The 24,552-nt window shown below is 41.8% G+C and overlaps 1 protein-coding gene across 1 annotated transcript in view; it reads right to left on the bottom strand.

Annotated features, from left to right (window-relative positions):
• SLIT3 (slit guidance ligand 3) overlaps positions 1 to 24,552 on the bottom strand; it is a 795,269-nt gene that overhangs the window by 110,138 nt on the left and 660,579 nt on the right. Inside the window, exons 22-25 of the mRNA XM_006115755.4 lie at positions 23,813 to 23,884; positions 23,560 to 23,631; positions 13,598 to 13,669; positions 1,506 to 1,669 (exon numbers count right to left, since the gene is read on the bottom strand). Of these exons, the coding sequence (XP_006115817.1) occupies positions 1,506 to 1,669; positions 13,598 to 13,669; positions 23,560 to 23,631; positions 23,813 to 23,884 (380 nt within the window). The remainder of the gene's footprint in view (positions 1 to 1,505; positions 1,670 to 13,597; positions 13,670 to 23,559; positions 23,632 to 23,812; positions 23,885 to 24,552) is intronic.

Genomic DNA, 24,552 nt, shown 5'->3' with positions numbered 1-24,552 from the left:
GCTTGCACTCAGCACCCAAACTCCTTCCCCTACCCAAATTCCCTCCCAGAGTCTTAGGCAGGTGGGGGGAGGGGGAAGGGACTCTGGAAGGGTGAGGGGTGTGGGTGTTCTGGTCACCAATAACATTTCTGTAAACCTGTCACCCCTGTAGACTGGTGCTTGGCTCATTGGGTGGCTGACCTCAGGAGAATGGGTTGAAGAGGGTCATGCAAAACAATTTCAAAATATGAGAGTTTCAAGAAAAAGCAAGCTTTTTAGCACTGTATTTCAAAATTATCTTTAGCTACAAATGCCACGTTTGTTTTTCTTCATTTTTACTCCAGTGAAAGTTAGCACATTGTTGGATGTTTATTTAGGAATATTTGTAACTCTGAGCAGTAAAATTATAGGCTCAGCAAAGAGCACAGAGGTCAGATTATGATTTGCTATTTTAAAGCTATCATCACTTTTAAAATAACTAAATTTGAACCATCTAGTTATTAAAAATGAAGCTGGAAGGTCATGAAGTCAGCTCTGGTTTAGGAAGCAACCTTAACTCTAGCTCTATGTCAACACTTGTCCTCTAGTCAGCAATCAGTTTAATCCCAGCCACTATTCAACCATCCTGCTAAGCCAGTGCCATTATTAAAATTTATTATTACATACAAATGTGCACGGCACTTCGTAGACAAATGACAAGATGATGTCATTTCCCATTCACTTACATTTCCAACCACAGACCCTCTTCTCCATTATCATAAATACATGTCTTCAAACTTCTGTCTTCACTTATAAGCTAGTAACCCAAATAAACATCCCACACTCGAATAGTCCCTTGACAGCAAAACCCACAAACAGATCCTCAATATATAAACTACAAACAACGTTATTTGTCCACAATTTCATTGTCAGAAATCCCTCTTATTCTCTTTCTTTTGTTACATTATATAGCCCACAATAACTCCTGAATCAGGCTACGTCTAGACTGCAAGCTTTTTTCTACTTTATACAGCTTTCAAACTTATTTTTTATAATAGAGTTTTCTATTTTTTTAAAAAATCAAGAATTATTTACAACATAAACCATCTCGTACACAAGTTTTTCAGGGTTTTCGGAAATAAATTATTTGATCAATTAGCCCTGAAATGACATTCCATACAATAGTTTGCAATTATATGATCTGGTCTAATGACAGTGTTGCTAACTCATGTGAGATCTGGTGTTTCCCTTAAAGCCTCAAATGCTGGAGTTGAGTGATTGCATGAGAATATCAAGCTTCATTGTGAACAATGAAGTTTCTAGCCCTTCTGGTGGTAGAGAAAAAGCTCAAAAACATGTCTCGAGTGGGCATCAACAGGTCAGAAACCACAAAGCCACAAACCCAAACAAACCCAAATTCATTTTAATATCTCATGATTGTGACACCAGGGGTTGGCGACGCAGTACTAATAAAGCTGTTTACACAAGCTAAGCAATGACACTCAATAATGTGGTTTACAACCCTCAATCAAACAGCTTGCTCCTACCTTTGCACTGGAAGCGATGGGTTGGTGTTGTGAGCAGCAGTCTGTCTGTCATGTCCTCTGGCCCACTGCACCGAGCAATCCCTGGTTCTTTGTATCCTGCCTTCACCCATTCTGAAAGCCAGCGCAGACTGCAGTCACAGTTCAAGGGGTTGGTACCTAGAGCCCTGGTGATGTAAAACAAGGCATTTATTCCTTTGCTTGTGAGCAAAATTAGCCAATGCCTCCCAAATGGTACATTTTAGCCAACTCTCCACCATTAATTTTCAAAGAACTGGAAACCTTCATTTCAACAATCTGGAAAGAAAATCTGCCAATATTTAACAGAAATTCAACATCTGATGTCTCCAAACAGACCTTTGGAGATGTATTTGGTCAAGTATCATAATGGTAGATTAGAATTCAACATAAAGTGTCCTATCAGATGTTCATTCTCACCTCACTGCTCCAGCTGTGTTTTTTCCAAGCCTCAGGGTACATCTATTGTATGCTTATTTCAAAATAAGCTATCCCAGAAAAAGTACTCCAAAATAGCTTTTTTCGAAATAGCATGTCTACATTACAGGGAAGCCTCAAAATTAGCCCGAGGCAGGCTTCCCTAATGTGGGCATGCTACCTTGATTTAGAGCCTCAAGAAGCACTGGGGAATAATTAGTTTGAATGGCACCGGGGAGGAACTATTTTGAAATAGCAGCAGTGGAGCATCCACACTACCGCCATTCTGAAATAGCTATTTTGGAATAATCTTGCGCCATGCCTTGAACACTGACCCCATGCCCCATTGAACATTCTCTCCTTGGCTCCTTCCTTAAGACTAACCTCTTCCAAAATGCCCTCCTTCTACCTTTCTTCTCCTCATTACCAAGCAGAATTGAGTAACTTACTATAGGTCATTTAGTCAAGAAATGTAGCCCATTTCCACTTGAACAATATCTACACACAATGTTTCACTAAATTTTGCTATTTTGATGTGACAAAATGCAGGAGTGGCTTGTTTGCTTATTTCAACTCTATGGCCTGAATGAAACTATTACAAGTTTGAGCTGTCTGTCTGTCAGTTATAATTTCTATGACTTTTTTTTTTTAAACAGAAGTAGCATCATTGCAGGCAGTAGTACTACACTCATGATTAAGAGTTTTCAGATTCAGGTTAACAGTGAACAAACATTTTCTGTCCGAGAAACCTTCATTTAAATAAACCAGGATTTATCAGGATAGGATGAGTGAATTATTGATGGATATCAGCAAATAATGTAACAGTTCTGTGAATGATTTCAGTTTTTAAATGCTTCCCTGTTTCAGTCATGCTCATGCCCATTTTTGTTTGCTTAACACAAACACTCAACAGATTAAGTTTTACTGGCAAATGTTAACAGGAGGCGACTTTGAAAGTTACATGCAGAAATTTTTGCAGAAACCAAGTTTTAATTTTGAACATCTATTTATCTTGGGAAAATGCATATGTGCTGAGCCAATTGGGACAGTAAAAACACTACATGAGCAGTTAGATCAAAACAAAGAATTTTAATGGACTTAAGCACAAACTTGAGAATTCTTCCTGGAAAGGGCTATTTCCCTGAATTACAGTCTAAAGTTGTAAAAATGTATTCATGAAAGACACCCCCCTCCTTTTTTTAACTAAGTTTTGGTCTGTATTTTTAAAACTGTAGAGGTGGGTAATATCAGGCATGTTACATTTCTGTTTTTCAAACTACTATGAAAAGGCATAAAAAATAAATAGCAGATTTCCTGTTCGATCAGGAAAGTGAAATATAATCTAAATCTGCTAAAAGTAACTTTTTACATAAAAACCTGCAAAATTTGAAGCAAAGATATATCCAGGCAACAAGCTGAAAAAAAGGAATATCATCTCCATATGAGAAACAGATTAATTGTCCTGACCATTTTCTAAAAAGATGTCTGCTCTTCTTTGGCTCTGATAAAAATGTATAGTGAATATTGCCTTAAAAAAAGAGGGACTGGACAGCCACATTAATGAGGGTTCCCCAAAGCTCTGGAATTGCACCTCATTTTTTGAAAGATGACATTGCTTTCATTCCAGCCAGGCAAACAGTTCCTACTAAGTCTGTGTGTGGCAGTCGGGTGATGCGAACGGCACACATGAGAAAACTGAACTAGCTTGTGATGCTGAAACCTATTTTAAGGCTGTAACCCAAGTCAGACTTTAATAAAGGTTCCCAGACTTAGATGGTTAGTGAACTAATCCACTATGCCTCACAGCCTGCTATATTTGAGAGTGTTAAAGTTATCTATGGACTGCTGCCAACTATATTTAAAACATCTTTGTTGGCATTTGGAGACCAGGTTTTGTTTCCCTCTCTCTCAGTGATACACTGTATGATCCTGGGCAAGACACTTAAATTCTGTGTCTCAGATTTGTAACTTTATTTAAACAAGGAGCTCAACCCAATATATTTCCCCTTGGCTTTGGATAAATCCCATGTAGCAGTTAATGACAAGCACAAGATGGGAGAATCTATTGGTTTGTTCTCCAAACTGGTCAGACCTATAATCTAGGAAGGAGGCAGCACTTCCAGGAAAACAAATTGATATTAAGTTGCACTTTGCTGGGCATATTTATATTTTGCTCTCAGAAAAACCAAGATAAAGGAATCCAACAAACTAAAACAATAGTGTGCTCAGCTTGGATAACATGTAGAGGGACTCAGGTCTGCAAAAAAGTCCTGGGCTAAACCAGTGCCTCTTACCCTTTGCAGACTACTGTACCCCAGGAGTCTGATTGTCTCGTGTACCCCACATTTCACCTCACTTTAAAACTACTTTCTTACAAATCCAGTCATAAAAATAGAAATGTGTCACAACCCGCTAGGACTGAAAATGGTTGAGTTTCTCATTTTGACCATATAAGTATCAATCAATTTAAATAGAACGATTGCACTTACATTCCAGTGTATAGCACGTCTAGCAGCAGGGTTGCTGATCATCTAACCACTCAGCCCCTACCCATGACCCTTCCCTGAGGCCCCTTCCACAGCCCCTCCATTCCCCCTCCCTGTCACTCACTCACTCACTCTCTCACTCACTTTCACAGTGGGGAAGTGGGGGATGGGGTGCAGGCTCTGAGCACTGGGCTGAGCCTGTGGCAGGGGTTTAGGGATGGGGTGTGGGTTGTGCGAGGGAGTCTGAGCGTGAGAGGAGGCTCGGGGTTGGGATCCAGGAGGGTTTTGTGTAGGGGAGGTTGTGCTGGAGCTGGAAGGGGGCTCAGGGCTGAGGCCGAGGCCTGGGGCATGGGAGAGGATTGGGATCTGGGCTCTGGCCAGGTGGCACTTAGTTAGCAGTGCAGTGGGGCTCAGGCAGGCTCTCTGCCTCCCCTGGCCCCATGCTGCTCCCGGAAGCAGCCCACCCATCTGCCAAATGGCTCTGTGTGCTGACTGCAACCACCTGCCACAGCTCCCCTTCAGCAGCGTTCCCAGCCAATGGGAGCAGCAGATTTGTTGCTCAGGGCAAGGCAGCACATGTACACTCCCCTCCCCCTTACCTGGGGGCCAGGCAGAGATGCGCCAAGCGCCCTTGGGAGGGAAATGGGGCCAGGGCAGGCAGGGAGTCTGATGTAGCCCCCCACTGCACCACTAGACTTTTAGCAGCTGATCTCCCAGTCCGGTGTCAGGAGCCTCCAGGAGATAAAGCCCAATTCTGGGAGCCTCCCAGCAAAGCCAGCAAGGCTGACAAGCTGGAGGAGCATAAACAAGTCATTATATGCAACTTTAGTTTGCACTGACTTCACTAGAGCTTTTCATGTAGCTGGTTGTAAAATTAGGCAAATACCCAGATGAGTTACTGTATCCTCTGTACCTGCTAGGGCAGGAGTGGGTAAAAGCGCCTCTGTGGGTCGGATCCAGCCCGCCAGGTGGGTTGATCTGGCCCGCGGAGGCCCTGCCACTCCCCCACCCTCAGCCAATCAGGGCTTGGGTGCAGGGGGGAGCGCACAAAATTTCCTCTGCCCTGCCCCTGCCCTGCTCTTAGAAGCGCCACACGCTCCTGTCAGGGTGGGAGGAGGCTTTGTGTGCTCCCCCGCCCCCAAGCCCTGATTGGCCTGGGGAGGGGGAACACACAAAGTCTCCTCCCACCGCTAGGGGCATGGGAGCCTGGGGGGAACCTGTGGGTGGGGGTGGGGAAAGGCAATCCCCCACCCCCAGACCAATCATGGTCTGTGGGAGGGGAAGCAGAGAAGTATATTGACCCCGCCCCTGCTGCTTGAGGCCACACTCCTTCTGGTGTGGTCCAGGAGCACTTCAAAAATTTCTGAAGTGGCCCTCAGCAAAAAATTATTGCCCAGCCCTGTGCTAAGGGTACCATACTCCTGGTTGAGGCCCATTGTGCCAGGGCAGGGGTTTTCAAACTCTGGGTTGCAGCTTAAAAGGGAAGCCGCTTGCTGGCCAGGAGATGCTTTGTTTACCTGCGGACCAGGACACCACTTCCTGCAGCTCCCATTGGCCGGGATTGGTGATCCCTGGCCAATGGGAGCTGCGATCGCCCGTACCTATGGAGGCACAGATAAACAAAGCGTTTGGCAGCCAGTTAGTGTCTTGCCCTTACAAACTGCGACCCTGAGTTTGAAACCCCCTGCCCTGGGGTATACTCCCCTCAGACATTTTTTTACAATACTAGTTGTTCAGGGCAACCTGATCCAAACCAAAGGCAAAACATGTTTCTTCAGAAAGAGGCGATGAATAGGTCATCTCTGGCCAGCAAGGGGGCTGACAGGAGCTCAGCACTCCCGGAAGGGGCAGGGCTTGGGACAAAGGGGCGGGGCTGGACCAGCCAGCCCTCAACGCTGCCTGGAGTGTGCCGTGATGCCCTCCCCCCTCTCCACAGGTAGCCCTTAGAACCATCCAGAGTGCATCACACAGCACTCCAAAGCAACTGAAAGGGCTCGGGGTGCCGGCTGTTTCTGCTCTTGCGGTAGCAGCAGCAGCTGGGAGCCCCGGGCCCTTTTGCATCACCAGGCCCCAGGGCAACTGTCCTGTCGGCAGCCTGCTGGCTGGGATGATTTAGGAATAACTCCATCAGAGGCAGGGAAATCATCCCAACTCACGCCTCCATTTGCTAGCAGACTTTTAACAATAGGCTCTTCCATGAGCTGCTCTGAGTCCCTCCTAAACTACTGGGCTGTGTCTACATTGGCACCCCTTTCCGGAAAAGGGATGCTAATGAGACCAGTCGGAATTGCAAATGCCACAGGGGATTTAAATATCCCCCATGGCATTTGCATGAACATGGCTGCCACTTTTTTCCGGCTCGGGGTTTTGCTGGAGAAAGCACCAGTCTAGACAGGATCTTGCGGAAAATAAGCCCTTTTCCGGAAGATCCCTTATTCCTACTTTTAAGTAGGAATAAGGGATCTTGCGGAAAAGGGTTTACTTTCAAGTAGGAATAAGGGATCTTCCGGAAAAGGGTTTATTTTCCGCAAGATCCCGTCTACACTGGCGCTTTTCTCCGGCAAAACCCCGAGCCGGAAAAAAGTGGCAGCCATGTTCATGCAAATGCCGCAGGGGATATTTAAATCCCCCGCGGCATTTGCAATTCCGACTGGTCTCATTAGCATCCCTTTTCCAGAAAGGGGTGCCAATGTAGACACAGCCCCTCTGTGTGAACTGTGAAAGAACTGCAATCTATTTTTCCATTTCAAAGAGGTTGCAGCACATACAAAAGAAACTCATTGATGTTGGAGGCAAGACCCACATGAACAGAAACAATGACATCAAGCCAGGCCCTGGAGCTCCTCTACCTCACCATTAGTAGCAGGAGGAAAGAAAGAAAACAAAATCCTGGTAGAGACAGGGGTTTTCAATGAAGCCTAACAGTTGTAGGTGCTTGATCTGAGGAAGTGGGTCTGTCCCACGAAGGCTCATCACCTAATAAACCATCTTGTTAGTCTTTAAAGTGCTGCATAGCCCTGTTTGATGTTTAGCAGGCATTGTTTGTCCAACTCTCTTAAACACCTGGAATTTCCAGCCAAAATATGAGCATTTGACCAAAAGGCAGTTTAAAAAAATTACCTTTGAAGAAATGCACATTAGACATCCGAGTTACTTTTTATTTGAAAGCAGTGTAGGGTTTTAGCCATGTATCTGTCTTACTTTAATAAGCAGGCATGTGACTACAACCCTGTAAACTCATCTAGATAATTCAAAGCATCAAAAATCTACAGAGATTTTGACTTGGAAAGAATTATTACAGCAATGATGCAAATTGTGTTTTGGAATTTTAGCTTTACCCTATGAATCAGGCTACAAATCATTTTTTAAAAGAAAGTTTTGAACTCAAACTTCTTTTGGATAAAACGTTCAGACAGGATATTAAGAAAGGAAACCCCACTAAATTTGTTGCTACATCTCTATGGGAGTGACTAATGAAACAACTGTGCCCTAGGCAGACTCAACTGTAGAGTTCATGGGTTCAACTCTAGCCAGGGCTCATTCATCACAATTAAATCTGCACAGCAGCAATGCCAAACTCCACCCCCCCCCCCCATCCAGCCCTTTTTGTAGCTCCATTGCTTACAATGGAAAGACGCCAGGAATGACCTTTTGACCTACCTGCAATGAGTTGGCCCACTTTAGCAATGCTAAACAAAGCCCTACATTTCAAAGTTCATCTCAAAATTACTGTGAAACATTTAACACTGAACAAACCTCAACACACACTAGGTGAGACCGGAAGCACAAAATGACCCTTGATACATCTAGCTTAATTCATCTTTCTAATGCAGCCTGAAGATGAAGCTGCTGTATAAATATCAGGAATGATTCTGTTCCACAAGCTGTATATGTTATGGAGTATATATTTTTAGTTTCCTGTAATTGTTATGTACTGCAGCATGCTTATTTCCACTCAATTCTCCTTTTATTTCTTTGTTCAATACAGTAAACCATTCCTTTTATCATCTCAGACTGTTATGCATCACTAATGCTTTGTCTACACTGCAGGGTTTTTGTTCAAGACGCTTTTTGTGAAAGAGATCTTCCGCAAAAATTTTTGTGCAAAAGCGTGTCCACACTACAAAAGTGCATCGCAAAAGCGATGCACTTTTGCACAAGAGAGAGTCCACACTGCATGGATGCTCTTGCACAAGAAAGTTCTGATGGTCATTAACAGAATGGCCATCAGAGCACCAGTGCTTTTTCTGATAGGCTCTTTTTGCACAAGAAACCCTTGTGGAGCATCCACACACACCTTTTTGTGCAAGAACTCTTGTGCAAAAAGGAGTTATTCCTCATAGAAAGAGGTATACCCGCACTGCAAAAAGCCCTCTATTCTGCCATTTTACTGTATATTTTCTTGAGCAAAAATGTGCTTGAGGTGAGGATGTTCAATGGGTTTTTGCGCAAAAGCCCTGTAGTATAGACATAGCCTAAGGGTCTTTACAATGAAGGGCTGGGGTTTTTTTCCTCCCAGACTTGTATATTTCTCATTGAAGGGCAATTAAAATAACTACAGATGAGATGAACTGAGAAAGAGAGCATAATGGAGGTCATAGTTTATTTTTATAGATAGCTAACATGAGCTTGAGAAAACAAAACACAAATTGATAGGGACACGAATCTGAATAGTTTATGTAGAGCATATACGTCTCAGACAAATTTTTAATAATGTCTCTTTTACCAGGTTTTTGATAAAGGATCAAGTCAAGCCCTACCAGGGATTGGTACCTGGTAGTCGATTGGCTCTGGTAGTTTTGGATGTCAGTAGCATGATGCATAGGCATTGAATGAATTCATGGGCGTTCTCAAGTTTCCATGGCCAACTTTAAGGTTGCTCCCCTAGCAAATGTGGAGCCTTTTTAAAACACTAGTATGGGGGATTAGTGTAGGGACCTAAAATCTCATTTAGCTGGTTATCCCGTTAAACATTATGTTTAACCTGTTAATTGATGAAAGGGGCTGAGGAGAGCCTGGGCTCACCATAGGGCTGGAGTAGCTCTCTGCCAATGGCAAGTCGGGAGCTGCTCCAGCCCCCACCGGTTAACCTCTTCCATCTCTAGATTAGTGAAGAAAGAGCTCAGGCTTTTTTATCATGATATCAGAAAAAAAACCTGATAAATTTGGCAGTGAAGACACAGCCTCAGTTGGAGAGTATTTAGGATTGTCAAAGTACACTGGCACAGGTCCTATACAAAACAAGCGTGCATTCCATAGACAAACCATAATGTCTCTATGAAGATACAGTCCCCGAAAATTCTATTTAAAAAGTTATCTTAAAAGAAAGCCATTGCAGTGAAAATCTTTCCCTGCATTTTGAGCAGCTTTGGAAAATAGATTAGAGTAGTCCAGATCTGAATGTTTACATTTCCAATTCCAAACAATATTACAGCTGCATCTGTTGAAAAAGGCATTGACCAAAGAAGAGAATAATTTTGTCTATACTGGAGAATTGTACCTTTGTACAATGGTCTGTTTGAGCCATCATAACTTGTAAGTGATCTTCATGGCCATACTAATAGTTCTGCCCAGGCTAAAACTGTTCAATGTCTCAACACTCAGAATCTCCTCTGACCCTAGGAATAGCAGCACATTATAGGTCCATCCTTTTACTATGGATTCACACGACCAGCAGTGAAAGTGTGTCTCACATATAACATTTTATGTACTCAGAAGATATATGCAATTAATGCATGGCAGTATTTTGTTCTTTTTTTAAAAAATGCCACAGCTACGGTCTCTCTCAGAGATATGTGAACCCCAGAAAGATATGTCAGTGTTAATAAAATACATTATTTTAAATTTCTCTCAGCCCTACTGGTGAACTCAACTTCTTGAACTCTGTCTAAGGCACTCTTTCCTAGAGCTACAGAAAGAAAATGCTACTTCAAAGAAACAGCAGAGAAAATTGTGCAGTAGAACTTAATTGTTCATTGAGCAAATTATACCCTAGACAAGTCTTAATTTGTTTATGGTCCCTACTTACTGCCATTCATTTGAGCATTGTGTACTTTACACTGCTGGCAGCACATGCCTTCAACAGAGGGCTGCAGTGACTGTGCTGGGCCAAAGGGGATTTTATGATTCTTTGGGGTAAACAGATTATCTAAGGAAACTGTGTCTGCACTTTGTTTAATGTAAACGCTGAGGAAAACCCCAAAATGGCACATGACATGTTTATAACTTCAGTTCTAAATATATCCTTAGATGTCCGCCTCCTCTATTTGGAAGGTGTCATTGCATTTTCAAGTACAGACAAAGGAATTTGGTACATTCCCACTTACATTGAGCCTGAATTCATCCCTATGAATTTACTGTACTATAAACACAGTGTAAAATACATTTTGTGTTTAATAAATATTTGCCCATTTATCTAGCTTAGGTACAGGCTAGAGTCTGACATTTGTATCTGAAGCTGAATTAGGGTTGAAGCTCAAGTTCAAATTCATATAAAATTGAGTTGAAATCCCTTGAATTGTTCATATGAGATTTTGTCCCAACTAGTAACTTTTAGAAGCTTCAGCGGGTAGCCAAGTTAGTCTGTACAGGATAAACTTAAAAAAACAACAAAAGTTCTAGTAGCACTTTTTAGACTAACAAAACATGAAGATGGTATCATGAGCTTTCGTGGGCACAGCCCACTTCTTCAGATGACCGGAGTTCTGAGTTTAGAATGTAGGAAGTATCACCATCCCTCTAGAACTGAGCAAACAATGAATGTTTTGGTTCATTGGTACTTCTGAGAAAAAAAAAGTTGTTTGTTGTTTCAGATCCATGAAACCATTCATTTCAAGTTAGAGCTTAATTAAAAACAAATAAAATTGAAGGACACTTTGAAACAAAACATTTTAGAGGCATTTCATTTAAAAAAGATCAAAACATTTCAATCTTTTTGGATTCTTGTATTTGTATCATCAAAACCATTTGGCAAATTTATCAAAAATTTGCCAAATATTTCTGTCAATGTGAATATGCATTTTAAATATTGCCCAGTCTCCTAGCTGCCAGGACATGCCAGTCTGATGCCTTACTCCTTCGTTCATGCTACCTCCCAACCTGAGAAATGGAAATTTCAAGAAACTTGTTTGAAAGGTATTTGAACACTCAAGCCTGAACTGCAGCTGAACTATGGATCTGGCCTGAAACCAAATCACAGGAATATGTTCAGAGCCTTAGAGCATGTCTACACTAGGAAATAATTTTGAAATAAATAAGATCGAAATAACAACATCAAAATCCACCCCTCCGCTGCCTCTCTCCTTGCGGGACATAAAAGGGACACAGTGTGCTCTTGCGGATACCACAGCACTCACAACATGGAGCGGGAGCTGCAGCAAAGCAGTCCCAGGCTCACAGGCCTCAAGCTGCGCCTCATGGCGCAGTTCATCCAGACTGCCCACATGCTGCTCCTGCAGCACGATGACCAGACTGGACCAGAGGCCATTTGCTCCTCATTAGGTCCTCCTGAGTGTGTTTCCTCCTGCGGAGTCAAGAAGATGGTGTCGGAGGTGGGGGACTGTCTGAAGCCTGAGAGACATCCTGGGAGGGAAGAACTGGCTCCAGGGTGAGCAGCAGTTCCCGCCTGGTGGGCATGGTCGCCTGGTTGGCCTCTTCCTCCTCCTCATCCATAACCCTGCCCTTGGGGAGGCTGACACTGGGTGTGTCCTTGCTGGACTCAATGACGATGGGGGAGGTGATTGGACCCCCTCCAAGGATGGTATCAAGCAGTTCGTAGTAGCGGCATGTGTGTGGTGCCACCCTGGAGAGTCTGTTCTGTCCTGGCCTTGTAGCCCTGTATGAGCTCTTTTATCTTCATCCAGACCTGGTTGAGGGTCCAGGCATGTGGCCTTTGTCAGCCATGTGGCAGGAATCCAGCCATAGATGTCAGAATTCCGCCTTCTGGTGCAGAGATCCTGGAGGCTGGTCTCCTCTCCACAGACCTCGGTGAGGTCCAGGATCTCCATACCAGTCCAGGCTGAAGCTCTCCTGAGGCCCTGGCCCGTGGTAGCCAAGGATGCTGCAGGAGCGCTGACAGCCTTGGGAGGCTCAGAGGTAGCGTTGGGGTCTGCCATGGCTCTGTTGGCTCCTGCTGTATGGCACAAGGCTTGCCAAGCTAGCCACATGCCACAAGCCCTTCTCTTACAGCCTGCTGTTTTAAGCTCTGCAGGAGAAGGGGAGTAGTGGAGCTGGCAGGTGTGGCCAGACTAGCAACATGTACAGCTGCGAGAGGCCTCTGGAGGCCAATTATTTCATTAGCTGCACTAGAGCATCCACCCTAACGCTTCTTCAATATAACAATTATGCTTGCCCGAGAACATGCAATTTCTAAAACTGGAGTGCAGATTTCAAAATAACCAGCTTGTTATTTCAAAATAACGGGACTGGTAGTGTGGATGTTCTGCTTGTTATTTTGAAATAACTCCCTAGTGTAGACCAGAGCTTACAAATCAAAAGTAAAAGAAGACAGATTAAATTTTACCAATTTTCATCCATCTCTAGGTGAGCGATTGGTCCAAGACCATAAGGAAAGGAAGAAAGTGATGGAAAAAAATAAATAGACACAGACAGTATGTTATTTTTCATATACACAGATAGTATGTTATTTCTGAACATATTTTCATATGTATATGTGGAATGAAATACACAAAAAGTTCACTATTAATATATGTGAATTATGAGTTCATATGCAAGATCCTATACTGACAAAAATCCAGTATTTAAACCATATGATACTTATTATGCCCAGAATCCACACACAAGTTACTTAATACTTGTTCTTGGCGGGTGGCTTCCTGCCTCACACTCAGGCTTCTGGACCATCCTGCTCTAAAAATCACATGCAGAGAGCTAGATGGCTGCGTGTTAGCACAAATACCATAAAAGAGTTTTATTATTCATATTATTAGTCATATTATTCATTCAGTTGTTTTCCCAAGGTTTTTTTTTTCAATGATAAGCAGTTGCATCATTTATTTTATTTAATTGTAACAGACATTATCTGAAAAAAGACAGTAGAATGCAGACAGAAAATGGGCACAACTCAGAATGGCTTAGAACTAGATTAGCAGAGTAACCTACATTGTGTTAGTAAAATAACAGTCAAAAACATTAATTCCGAGCCAGGGTACTTACAGATGTGAAAGGGACACGAGGTCATTAAAAGAACCTTCAGGGACACTGGAAATATCATTACCGTGAAGAGTTCTACAGCAGAGAAAGAACAAGACATTAGAACTCAGCATTGTCATGCTCCACCCCAAATTATGAATCGTTAGCTAGCTTTGGAATCAATATTTAACCCCTATGTAGATACTGTACTAGCTTCATAATCCACTAGAATCCGTGCTTTGTTATTTGTGCCTTTATACAAGGATTCTATAAATAACTTTATCTGCAGTTAAAAATTGTAATAGTTAATTTTATCGTAAAAGATGTCCTGCTTGCTTTTTTAATCATTCAAACAGAAAAACAGGAAAGCATCTTTTCCTCCCTGTCACAGACATACGTACTGTTGCAGCGTCACATTAGCTGAAAATGCAAATAAAACAAAGGAAAAGAGGGGATGTGAAAGATGAAATTAAACACGGACTACGGTGGGACTCCAGGAGGGAGCGATAGTCTATGTGCATAGAAGAGCCTGTCCACATTTAACATGGAAATCAGCACCTCTGGAGAATGAGCAGAGCATAAGAAGAGAGTATAAAGAAGTATGGATTGGATTTAAAGAAGTATGGCTTCGATAAACGGGCTATTAGGTGGACAGAAAGCTGGCTAGATCGTCGGGCTCAATGAGTCTGTAGTGACTTAGATAAGTTGGAGGATTGGGCCAAAAGAAATCTGATGAGGTTCAACGAGGATGGAAGACTCCCAAACACTGCTACAGGCTGGAGACCAACTGGTTAAGCAGCAGTTCAGAAGAAAAGGACCTGGGGATTACAGTGGATGCGAAGCTGGATAAGAGTCAACAGAGGGGCCTTGTAGTCAAGAAGGCTAATGGCATAGTAGGGTGCATTAGGAGGAGCATTGCCAGCAGATCTAGTGGTGATTATTCCTCTTTATTCAGTACTGGTGAGGCCACATCTGGAGTATTACATCCAATTTTGAGCCCCCAACTGCTATTATAGAAAGGATATGAATGCATTGGAGAGATTCCAGTGGAGGGCAACCAAAATGATTAGGGGGCTGGAGTAAATGATTTATAAGGAGACTGAGGGATTTGAGCTTATTTAGTCTACAGAAGAGTGAGGGGGGATTTGATAGCAGCCTTCAACTACCTGAGGGGAGGTTCCAAAGAGGATGGAGAGAGGCTGTTGTCAGGAGAGACGGATGGCAGAACGAGGAGCAATGGTCTCAAGTTACAGTGGGGGAGGTCTAGGATGGATATTAGGAAAAACTATTTCACTAGGAGGGTGGGGAAGTACTGGAATGAGAGGTGGTGGAATCTCCATCCCTAGAAGGTTTTAAGTCCCAGTTTGAGAAAGCTCTGGCTGGGATGATTTAGTTGGGATTGGTCCTGCTTTTAGCAGAGGGTTGGACTCAATGACTTCCTGAGGTCTCTTCCAGCCCTATGATTCTCTGATAAGCACAATCTTTCCTACTTTCACAAACCACCTATAAAGGCATTTTATTCTCTCCTCCAAGAACTGGATTCTGTTTATTTATATGAAGAAGAATATTTCTTATAATATGTGGAATACATTATTTGAAAGGTGCTAGCATAACAGCATGTCTTTTCTTTAAATGTATACAGATTGTGTTGCAATAGTAACTGAATGCCACTATCTGGATTGAGGGATAATAGTGCTCTACAAAGAAACAAAAATGCACTTCTTGCACCAAGGAGATTATAATCAAATTGAATGAGGTGGCTCAAAAAATGAGTGCATCAGACTACGGGGAGGAATATAAGAACAGCTAAACTGGCTCAGAACACAGGTCCATCTAACCCTTTTCATGTCTTCTGAAAATGGTAGCGTCAGATGCTTCCAAAGGAATAAACAGAACAGTACAATTTACTGAGTGATCCATCCGGTCCTCCAGCCTTATCTTCCGCCAGTCAGAGGTTTAGGGATATCCAGCACATGCGGTTGTGTCCACATAGTTATTAGCAATTGACGGACCAATCCACCATGAACTTCACTAGTCCTTTTTTTAAACCCTGTTATAGTGTTGGCTTTCATATCTCCTAGCAATGAACTTCACCAGTTGACTACACTGTGTGAAGAAGTTGTTTCTTATGTTTATTTTAAACCTGTTGCCTACTAATTTTATTGGGTGACACCTGATTCTTGTATTATGTGAAGGAGAAAATAACACTTCCCTCTTCATTTTCTCCACACTATTACTGCTTTGATAGATTTTTTTCATATACCCTTTTGTCATCTCTTTTCTAAACTGAATGGTTCCTGTCTCTTAAAAATCTTCTTATATGGAAGTTGTTCTGTACCACTATTAATTTTTATTGCCCTTCTCTGTACTCTTCCAAAATCTAATACATCTTTTTTTGAGTTGAGATATTCTTTATATTGCATGCGGTATTCAAAGTGTGGGTGTACCATGGATTTATACAGTGGCATTCGCAATGCACACACACTGGAGCTGATACCAAGCAGCCCACTGAGTAAAATGCATCTCCCCGCACGAGTCACAATTTGGACTTTATTGGTCTTACACAATTTATGGGCTACCTGTCAACCTACAGACAGACTAAAAAATTTCATATTTTCAGACAGAAATTCTCAAAAGTCATCACTGCAGAAATGTAGGGAGAACACACCAGATTGTATAAATCTCTTCCTATAAAAAGTCAGTAAGATATTGTTCACAGAGGAAGGAGGAGTGGAGAGGGCATCAGAGCATTTTAACACAAGATTTTATGTATTTTGCAGTTCTCCTGTGGTCCATATCAGTTAAAGAAGGGAGCTTAGTCTGGAGCAGTCATGAAACCCTTCCTTGATGACAGACTGCGTCTGCCTTTCACGGATGTCAAAAATAGTGATGTTCTAATCTGCTGCAGCAGCATGGAGAATAGAAAACTGGTGTGTGTGTATTTTATAATTCTTTATGAGAGTCATTCTCCTCTAATTTATTCTGGCATTTATGGCATACAATGACACTTACTACTATTGCCTCTGGCAGCATTATAGATACTCACAATGTGGCAGGTGAACTTAAGCTGTAATATTTATCACTGAAAAAACCTATCTAGGCCTTTAAATAGAAGGCGGTCATTCTAATTTAATCCAAAAGACATCTCTGGCGCTGAGTCTTCTTTTAATGTCATGTCCCTTCCTGTGCACTAGTCCCACTGCAATATGCACTAGAATTTAAACTAGTGAATTACAACGTTACAGTGTCACCTCACCAGTGCACACTCAGCTGAACTAAGGCCAAACTGACAATTGAAGAACACACGCTTCTCTGAACCAGTGAGGTTCCTGGTAGTGCAGTGGGCATTTGGGCCCAGTGAGGGTAGACAGTCTAACTGCCATCGTCCTATCCTCAGAGTGTGTATGGACAAGGAGCAGCACTAGTGACAATCTTGCAGAGATTTGCAACAGAAAACTCATCCATAGAAAGCTGTGCAGATTTCTTGGATGAGCAGTCTCTGCTGCTTTGAGCACTCCTACCCCGAAAGCCTTGTGTTCTCTCTACTTTGACCCTGAAGAATCCTGTTAAGTGTTTGACCTATCAAGAGTAACTTGTGGCACTGACAACTCTGGGTGAATTGCCAAGCGATTCACCTCAGTTGGAAGGAGGAGCAGTACAATACACAATCTCCAGACAGAGGACACTTATTAACACCGCTAAACCCAAGCAACTCACTGGCCTTACCTGTGGCCCTTACACAGGAAATATTATTACTGGCATACGGACTACACGATTGGGCCTGCTTATTATGTGCCCAGAAGACAGAAGTGGATATAATGGCCTGGAATTGGTTACCATTAAAATGAACTCACTACAATGTTACATTTCTCATTTCCGCCATTATTTTTAGTAATCCACAAATGGGGTTGCCTAATTTGCAAGCAACGGTGCAGTGGGAATGGATAATTTACACTGATGGCTTGTGTTGTCTTAACCCTTCTTCTTTTGCAAATATTTAAATGAAAATTGAGTTCAACTTGTAAATGCCTGATCCTATCAGGTGCTCATCAGCTACTGTAAGGCCTGGATGTGAGGACTCCCACAGCAACCAATCCATGTTGAAGGCCCTCAGATATCAATGGAGATCATAAGCACCCTTCATTGTGTGTCTGTTAATTGTAGGTTCAATTTGATCCCAACTATGTCTTTAAATACCAGACAGACACACCCATTAGTTCTGTTCCTGTAAGAAAATAAATGAAAACTAAGGGTACAACTAGACTACAAGCCTCTTTCAAAAGAGATCGTCTAGATAGCAACAACACTTTTGAAAAAGCGATCTGCTTTTTCGAAAGAGAACACTCAGGCAATCTAGACTCTCTCTTTCGAAAAAGCCCTGTTTGCGTTTAAGAACGCCTTTTTTTGAATGAGCGCTTTTAAAAAAGGCATTCTTCCTCGTAAAATGAGGTTTACTGCTGTTGAAAAAACCTCCTCATTCTTTTGATTTAATTTCAAAAGAATGCAATGGCAGTCTAGAGGTAGGTGACGTTTTTTCGGAAAAAGGCTACTTTTTCTGAAAAAACTATGTAGTTTAGATCATTGTAAAAGGTCAGTCTACCTGTGACCAGGACACTTCCATTTCAATTTGTGCAGCTGCCAATCAACTAAACTACAGTAAATAAACTAGATATAAAAGCAAAGTGTTTCAGAGGAGGAGCACTTGTAGAAGTTTTACCATCATGCTGTATGCTGCATTTATGGGATCGTACCTTTCCCACAGTGCATCCTTTCCTATATTTACATGCAGTTTAGATTTCAACATATATCAATGGTCCATAAAGGCAGTAGTTTTGAACATGTAAAACTGGGTGGAACATTTTGTAACTCATTTCATGACTGAGTTGTTACGCTATTGTAAAAGTCCATTGAATGACTAGAGCCATTCTGTAAATACTTACCCTGGGGCATAACAGTAAATATGAGTGGCCCCATTCATGGCAAAGGGAACTGCTCATGCATCTAACGCAGTGCATAATGGGTTCGAAAACAAGGGTAGCAAAAATTTATCAAAGAGACAGAGAAGCTGAGGAGCACAGCCAGACAGAGAGAAAGAGAAGAGAGAGAGAGAGAGAGAGATGACATGAAATGTAATTAAATTATTCATTCATGGGTTTTCTGATTTTCAGATACATATTTTATATTTACTGTTAACAGAATAAATACAAAGAAAGCAGAAGGAATTGGAAAGATACTGAATCATGCAGCAAAGAGGCCAGTTACCTTCAGAGGCAAGTACGGCTCAAGATGATGAAATATCGCATGTACTTTAAAAAACAACAACAGCCAACAACCCTGAAAATGTGGAAATTGTTTTGCTGATGTCTTCTCTTTTCAGTTCTCCTGAGAACATGGATACTAAATGACAATAACAGATTGCACACCGTCACTCGGAAGCACTTTCTCCCCTCTGGAGAATTGATTTTTAATAACAACATAGATGACATGTGGCAAGAGTTGTAGCTGACACCAGAGTTTTATAGGCCATAATAAATCAAATCAATCTGTAGGTTTCCAAATGCATAGAGCATAGACAGAGACTCCCTTTTGGGCTTCATTTCACTAATGTTGTTATGCACAGGACTGAGAGGGTTCACTGTTATCTCCCTTGAAGCAGGAGGTTCTTTTAAGATTTGATGAGCAATAGCAGATCTCAAAAGAAAACCAACAGCCAGCATTTAAATTTTTAAAAGACACCCGTTGTTTGTGTCACAGTCCAGGCACAACCTGCAGAAACTGAAATTAAATTACAGCCCAGCTACTAACCCCCCTGGAGTTACCAGCAACTGGGAACGGAGACATGCCCAGAGGTGCATGTCAGTGGGAAGAATGGCTTCCCAGCAGTTGAGAATTTCCCATTTAACAGCATCCACTCACAGCCACCGGGAACCTCTCCTGACTGAAGCCTAATAATTGTACTTAGCTTTTCTACATCACCTTCCATCCAAGGATCTCAAAGCACTCTGCAAACACTCAGGGACTGATTCTTTGAGACGCTGCAAACCCACAGTTCCAGACAAAGTCAAGAGATGGACTGCAGCTCTGAAATCCAGAGCCAAATGATTTAGGCCTTATAGCATCAATGATCTAGCTAAGTATTAACCCCATGCTACAGATGGAAAAGTTACAGCTCAGGTGGGAAGTTTGTGACAGAAAACAGAGCCCAGGCGCTCCAACACATATGGGCTGTGGTTTTGCTGCAAGACCACCTTTTCCTTTCCAAATGCACTAATCAAACCATGATTGAAATACATACAATAACCAGTGTCCAACTGCTAACCTTTCTCCTCTCCTGTTTTAGTCTGAATTGGTGACCGTAGACTCTAAAATGCAGGAATAACCGCATACAACTCTAACAAAAGAAGGTATGCCTCCAAAGTAAGGATGAGAACGTAATTTCTTCGCTTTAGCCCTACTACATTGCATAATTAAAACACACACCAGGTAAAAAAATCAGGAGCTTGAATATAAATAATGCTTAATTGGGGCAGAAGTTTGCAAATGAATAGCCCAGGGAATGAATAATGACATAATATTTTATCATTAAAGCACTAATTAAGATGCAGCAACAAGTCTGATCAGAACTAGAGCCTGGCAAAAATGTTCCATGAACAGTAAATTTGCCAAAAATAATTTTTTTACAGCACTGGAACTATTTGCGAATTTGAGTCAAATTTGGCAAGTAGTTTCAGCTGAAACTAACATAAAAACAAAAATGTTGAAAATGTGATTTCAAAATGGCCTTTCATTTCAAATAGTTTTCCTTGACCCAAATATCCCTCCCACATTTTATTTGGGGGAAGAGGGAGCACTTTTCATTTTGCCAAGAAAAACTGAAAAAAACCAAAACCCTGGTTGGATAATGGTTCCCAGAGAGTAGTTACTTAATAGTTCACAGGCATGCTGGAAAGGCATAATGAGTGGGGTTCTGCAGGGATCAGTTCTGGGCCTGTTCAATATCTTCATCTATGCAATTTAGATAATGGCATAGAGAGTACACTTATAAAGTTTCTGGATGGTACCAAGCTGGAAAGCGTTGCAAGTGCTTCGGAGGATAGTATTATAATTCAAAATGATCTAGACAAACTGGAGAAATGGTCTGCGGTAAATAGGATGAAATTCAATAAGTGCAAATGCACTTAGGAAGGAAAAATCAGATGCATACGCATAAAATGAAAAATGACTGTCCAAGAAGGAGTACTGTGGAAAGACATTTAGGGGTCATGGTGGATCACAAGCTAAATATGAGTCAAGATTGTGACACTGTTGCAAAAAACGCAAACATCATTCTAGTATGTATTAATAGGAGTGTTGTAAACAAGGCACAAGAAGTAATTCTGCTACTCTGCTTCATGAAGATTAGGCTTCAGCTGGAGTATTGTGTCTAGTTCTAGATACCACATTTGAGGAAAGATATGGATAAACTGGAAAAAGTCCAGAGAAGAGTAAAATGATAAAAGGTCTAGAAAACATGAAAAGAATTGGGATTGTTTAGGCTGGAAAAGAGAAGCCTGAGAAGGAACATGAGGACAAGGAACTTGATGACAGCTTTCAACGACCAAAAAGATTGTCACAAAGAGGAGGGAATGGGCTTAAACTGCAGCAAGGGAGGTTTAGGTTGGACATTAGGAAAAGCTTCTTACCTGTCAGGGTGGTTAAGCACTGGAATAAATTGCCTAGGGAGGTTGTGGAATCTCCATCATTGGAGATTTCTGGGAGGACATTAGACCAACACCTTGATTACGCATTTTTAGTTCTAGTTTTCATGCTATTAACAATCGACTATTCATATTGGAGAGAGTTGGTCTCTTTGTGTCTGTCTCCCAGCCAGGGGACATGCACCCTTCCCCCAGCCATGTCCACTGCAGCTGCAGCAGCCATGGACAGGCACATCTCACCTGACTCCAGTTGCTGTGGTGAGAGAGAGCTGGGGTTGTCCTCCCTCCCCAGGGCAGCCTGCATCCTGAACCCCTCCTCCCCAGCCCCACCCCCGGAACAATGATTTAAATAAAGAAAAACAAAACTAGGTAAATCTTCTATTATTCTCTATAGAAAAAAGCACTGGAGTCAGGATGTCTTAGAAGTACATAATTGCTATTCTGTTTATCAGAGTCATGTATCTTCTCCAAACTGAGAGGGACACTAGAAAATCGGTAGTGCAACCAGCTTAACATGAGCTGAGGTTTCATCTCCTAGCATAAATATTTTCTATAACATGTAGTGTGCACCACAGATGATATAGGGAGAGATGATCCCCAGAAAATCCATATCAATTACAATTCTCCTTCTTAATATTTTCTTTTGCTAAACATTCATTCGGTTTATGTCATTTATTTGCATCCACGATGCCTAAATTTAAAAAAGATGGAAAGCTTGTTTCTCCTTTCTACATCATACTGCTGTTCACATGGTGCTGACTCAACCCTTTCCCCAACTATTAACCTGTATTACAAGCAGCTACAAATATTAAATATTTGTGCAATGTTGCTTCTCCATGTAAGTAATAGCTTTGGTTGCCTCAGATATGTAATACAATCACAGGCAGGAGAGAAGATGGCCCACGGTGATATATTAGGCAGTCTGTATGAAATGGTTTGAGACCCTCTCATATAACATCACATTCATTCTTATAATGTCTGATCAGTAATTTACAATGATCAAAAGAGAAATAAATGCAGGTTTGTTGGTGGTGGTGGCAAATGTAAGACAATGGACGTCCCTGTACAAAAGGCACAGTTCTTATGAGATATGATCAAAAGACAATTTCCCTAATGCAAAAATATTGATTTTTTTATTGGGTGCTATAGGAAGGAGGTGGAACAATAAAGCTGAGATGTAGACCATTAAATAGGGTAAGAAGAATTACGGATTGTCTTGTACAATCAAACCTTGAATCATTACCATGTGGTGGAGCCTCATGTCCCTCTGATCTGAACAATTCTGCGAGGGTCTCGTTTGTCACAGCAATTCACAGAGCAACCGTGATGAATTATCATATGAAAGTTAAATACACAACCAGGTTGTTGCTAGCATTTCCCTTCTATTTGAATCTTTCTACTCGGCTTCTTGATTTCCACTGAGTACCAGGTCAGGAGAACATTCTGCAGATTACAGCTGTGAGAACTTGATTTGAAGAGTCTCATATCACAGAGGGATTCTCATCAGTTGATCCATCCTGGCAAACAGCACAGCCAACCAGACAGCTACCTCCAAATCTACAATGGCACACAGCTTGCCAACCTGACCTTCCTTGGGAACAGTGAAACAGAAACCTACACCCATCCTCATGGAAGCAGAAAACCACTGTTGGTGGCACTCATTTCTCAGCCCGACAGAGAGAAGTCATTTCTGAATTTGGCTCTCCCATGCCAGAACATTACAAAGCCATAGACCTGGCTGGTATAATCCTTTCTATGCACTACAACATCCAGGAAATGTCCTATGAAATTCAGCAGGGCTCTACAGAAGTTCAAGTGTCATTAGAAACTCCTAGGATTTAAAAAAGAGATACCTGCTATAGCTTCTGAAGCATCAGGCAGAAAATTATACTCTTGCTGGAGTTCTATTGGTTTTTATAGGCCACAGGGGAATAAAGGGAGAGATGTTCTTCTCCATTCTGCACAGGCAGCTACCGTTCTGTGTTCCAATGGACAAATACACTGTCTGCTATTCCCTTCTTATTCATTCTTGTCCCCATAATATTAAAGCAAGGGCACTTGCACTGAAAGTATATGGCTACCCTTTGCATATGAAATAGCTTACCAATCACCTGCGTCAGTTGGTACAGGATGTCTTGAATAAAAGTACAAGTACATTGAAGCTAATTGTGTGAAAATATTTATGGCGTACTGAATCAAGTGAAAGCCATCTGCTCATTAAATATCCTGCTGTCATCAACAGCATCCTAATAAGCTGTAACCCAGACATATTGAACAAGTATTACTTACAACACTCGAAGCGACTTGAGTCCATTAAATGCGTAGACTGGAATACACCGGAGTCTGTTGTAGCTCAGGATCCTAAGAGAATCAGAAAATTCAGCTGCAGAATTATGTGTTTCTTTGGTTATTTTTCTACTAATTTGCTTAACAAGCAGCATGAAAAGCCATTGATTTACATAACAAGAAAGTTACTCGTTTAATGCGACTGAGTCTGTACTGCACAACAATTAAAACCGATGCCGGAATTGTGATTACTTACAGTGTCGATAGCTGAGTCATGTTGATGAAGGTGTAATTGGCCAACATGCTGATGCTGTTGTTGCTCAAGTCACTAAAGAAATAGATGCAGCAGATACATCAATTATACAAATGACTTTAAACAAGTTAGTTTAAAATGTTGAAGCAGAGTCAAGCAGCAAAGTAAGCAATTTCAAAGCTAGCCCTTATCAACTGCCCTCATCCCTTATAATCAACCTGGGAAGAATCCTATAAGGCACCACAGCCTTGTTCTCACTTCTAGGGCATATTTTCAGTGCACTGCAACTGAGAAGCAGCAGATGTAAAAGAAATCTCTGGGCAGATGGATAAGTGGACAGGGGAGCAGTCATAATTGCACAATGTCATCATATGGAGCTGCAATTTGTCACACCGATAATGCCCTCTCCCCAGGTAGCCTCTATGTGTTTTGTATACACATACATGTGCAACTTCCGCAGCGGAGTAGGGTGAATGATGTCTGATTGTGGGGATCTATTTTGAGCTCATACTCACAACTGCTCTACCTCTCAAACATCAACAAAAGAAAAAGCTTTGTTAGGTGCTTTCATTTTCTCAGTGCTCTAATATCATGAGCAATGGTTTAATTATAAAAAAATGATGTTTGACTTTCAACCCTACCAGTGTGGTACAGGTAAATCTGCCACACCCAGTTACGGTCAAATAGTACGTAGAGGGTTTATCTACTTTTAAAGGAAACAACTGCTGACATGATAGGCAGAA

The sequence above is a fragment of the Pelodiscus sinensis genome, chromosome 17 (genome assembly GCF_049634645.1).
Source record: "Pelodiscus sinensis isolate JC-2024 chromosome 17, ASM4963464v1, whole genome shotgun sequence".
In the NCBI taxonomy this organism is placed as follows: Eukaryota; Metazoa; Chordata; order Testudines; family Trionychidae; genus Pelodiscus; species Pelodiscus sinensis.
This window is presented reverse-complemented; position numbering and strand designations above follow the sequence as displayed.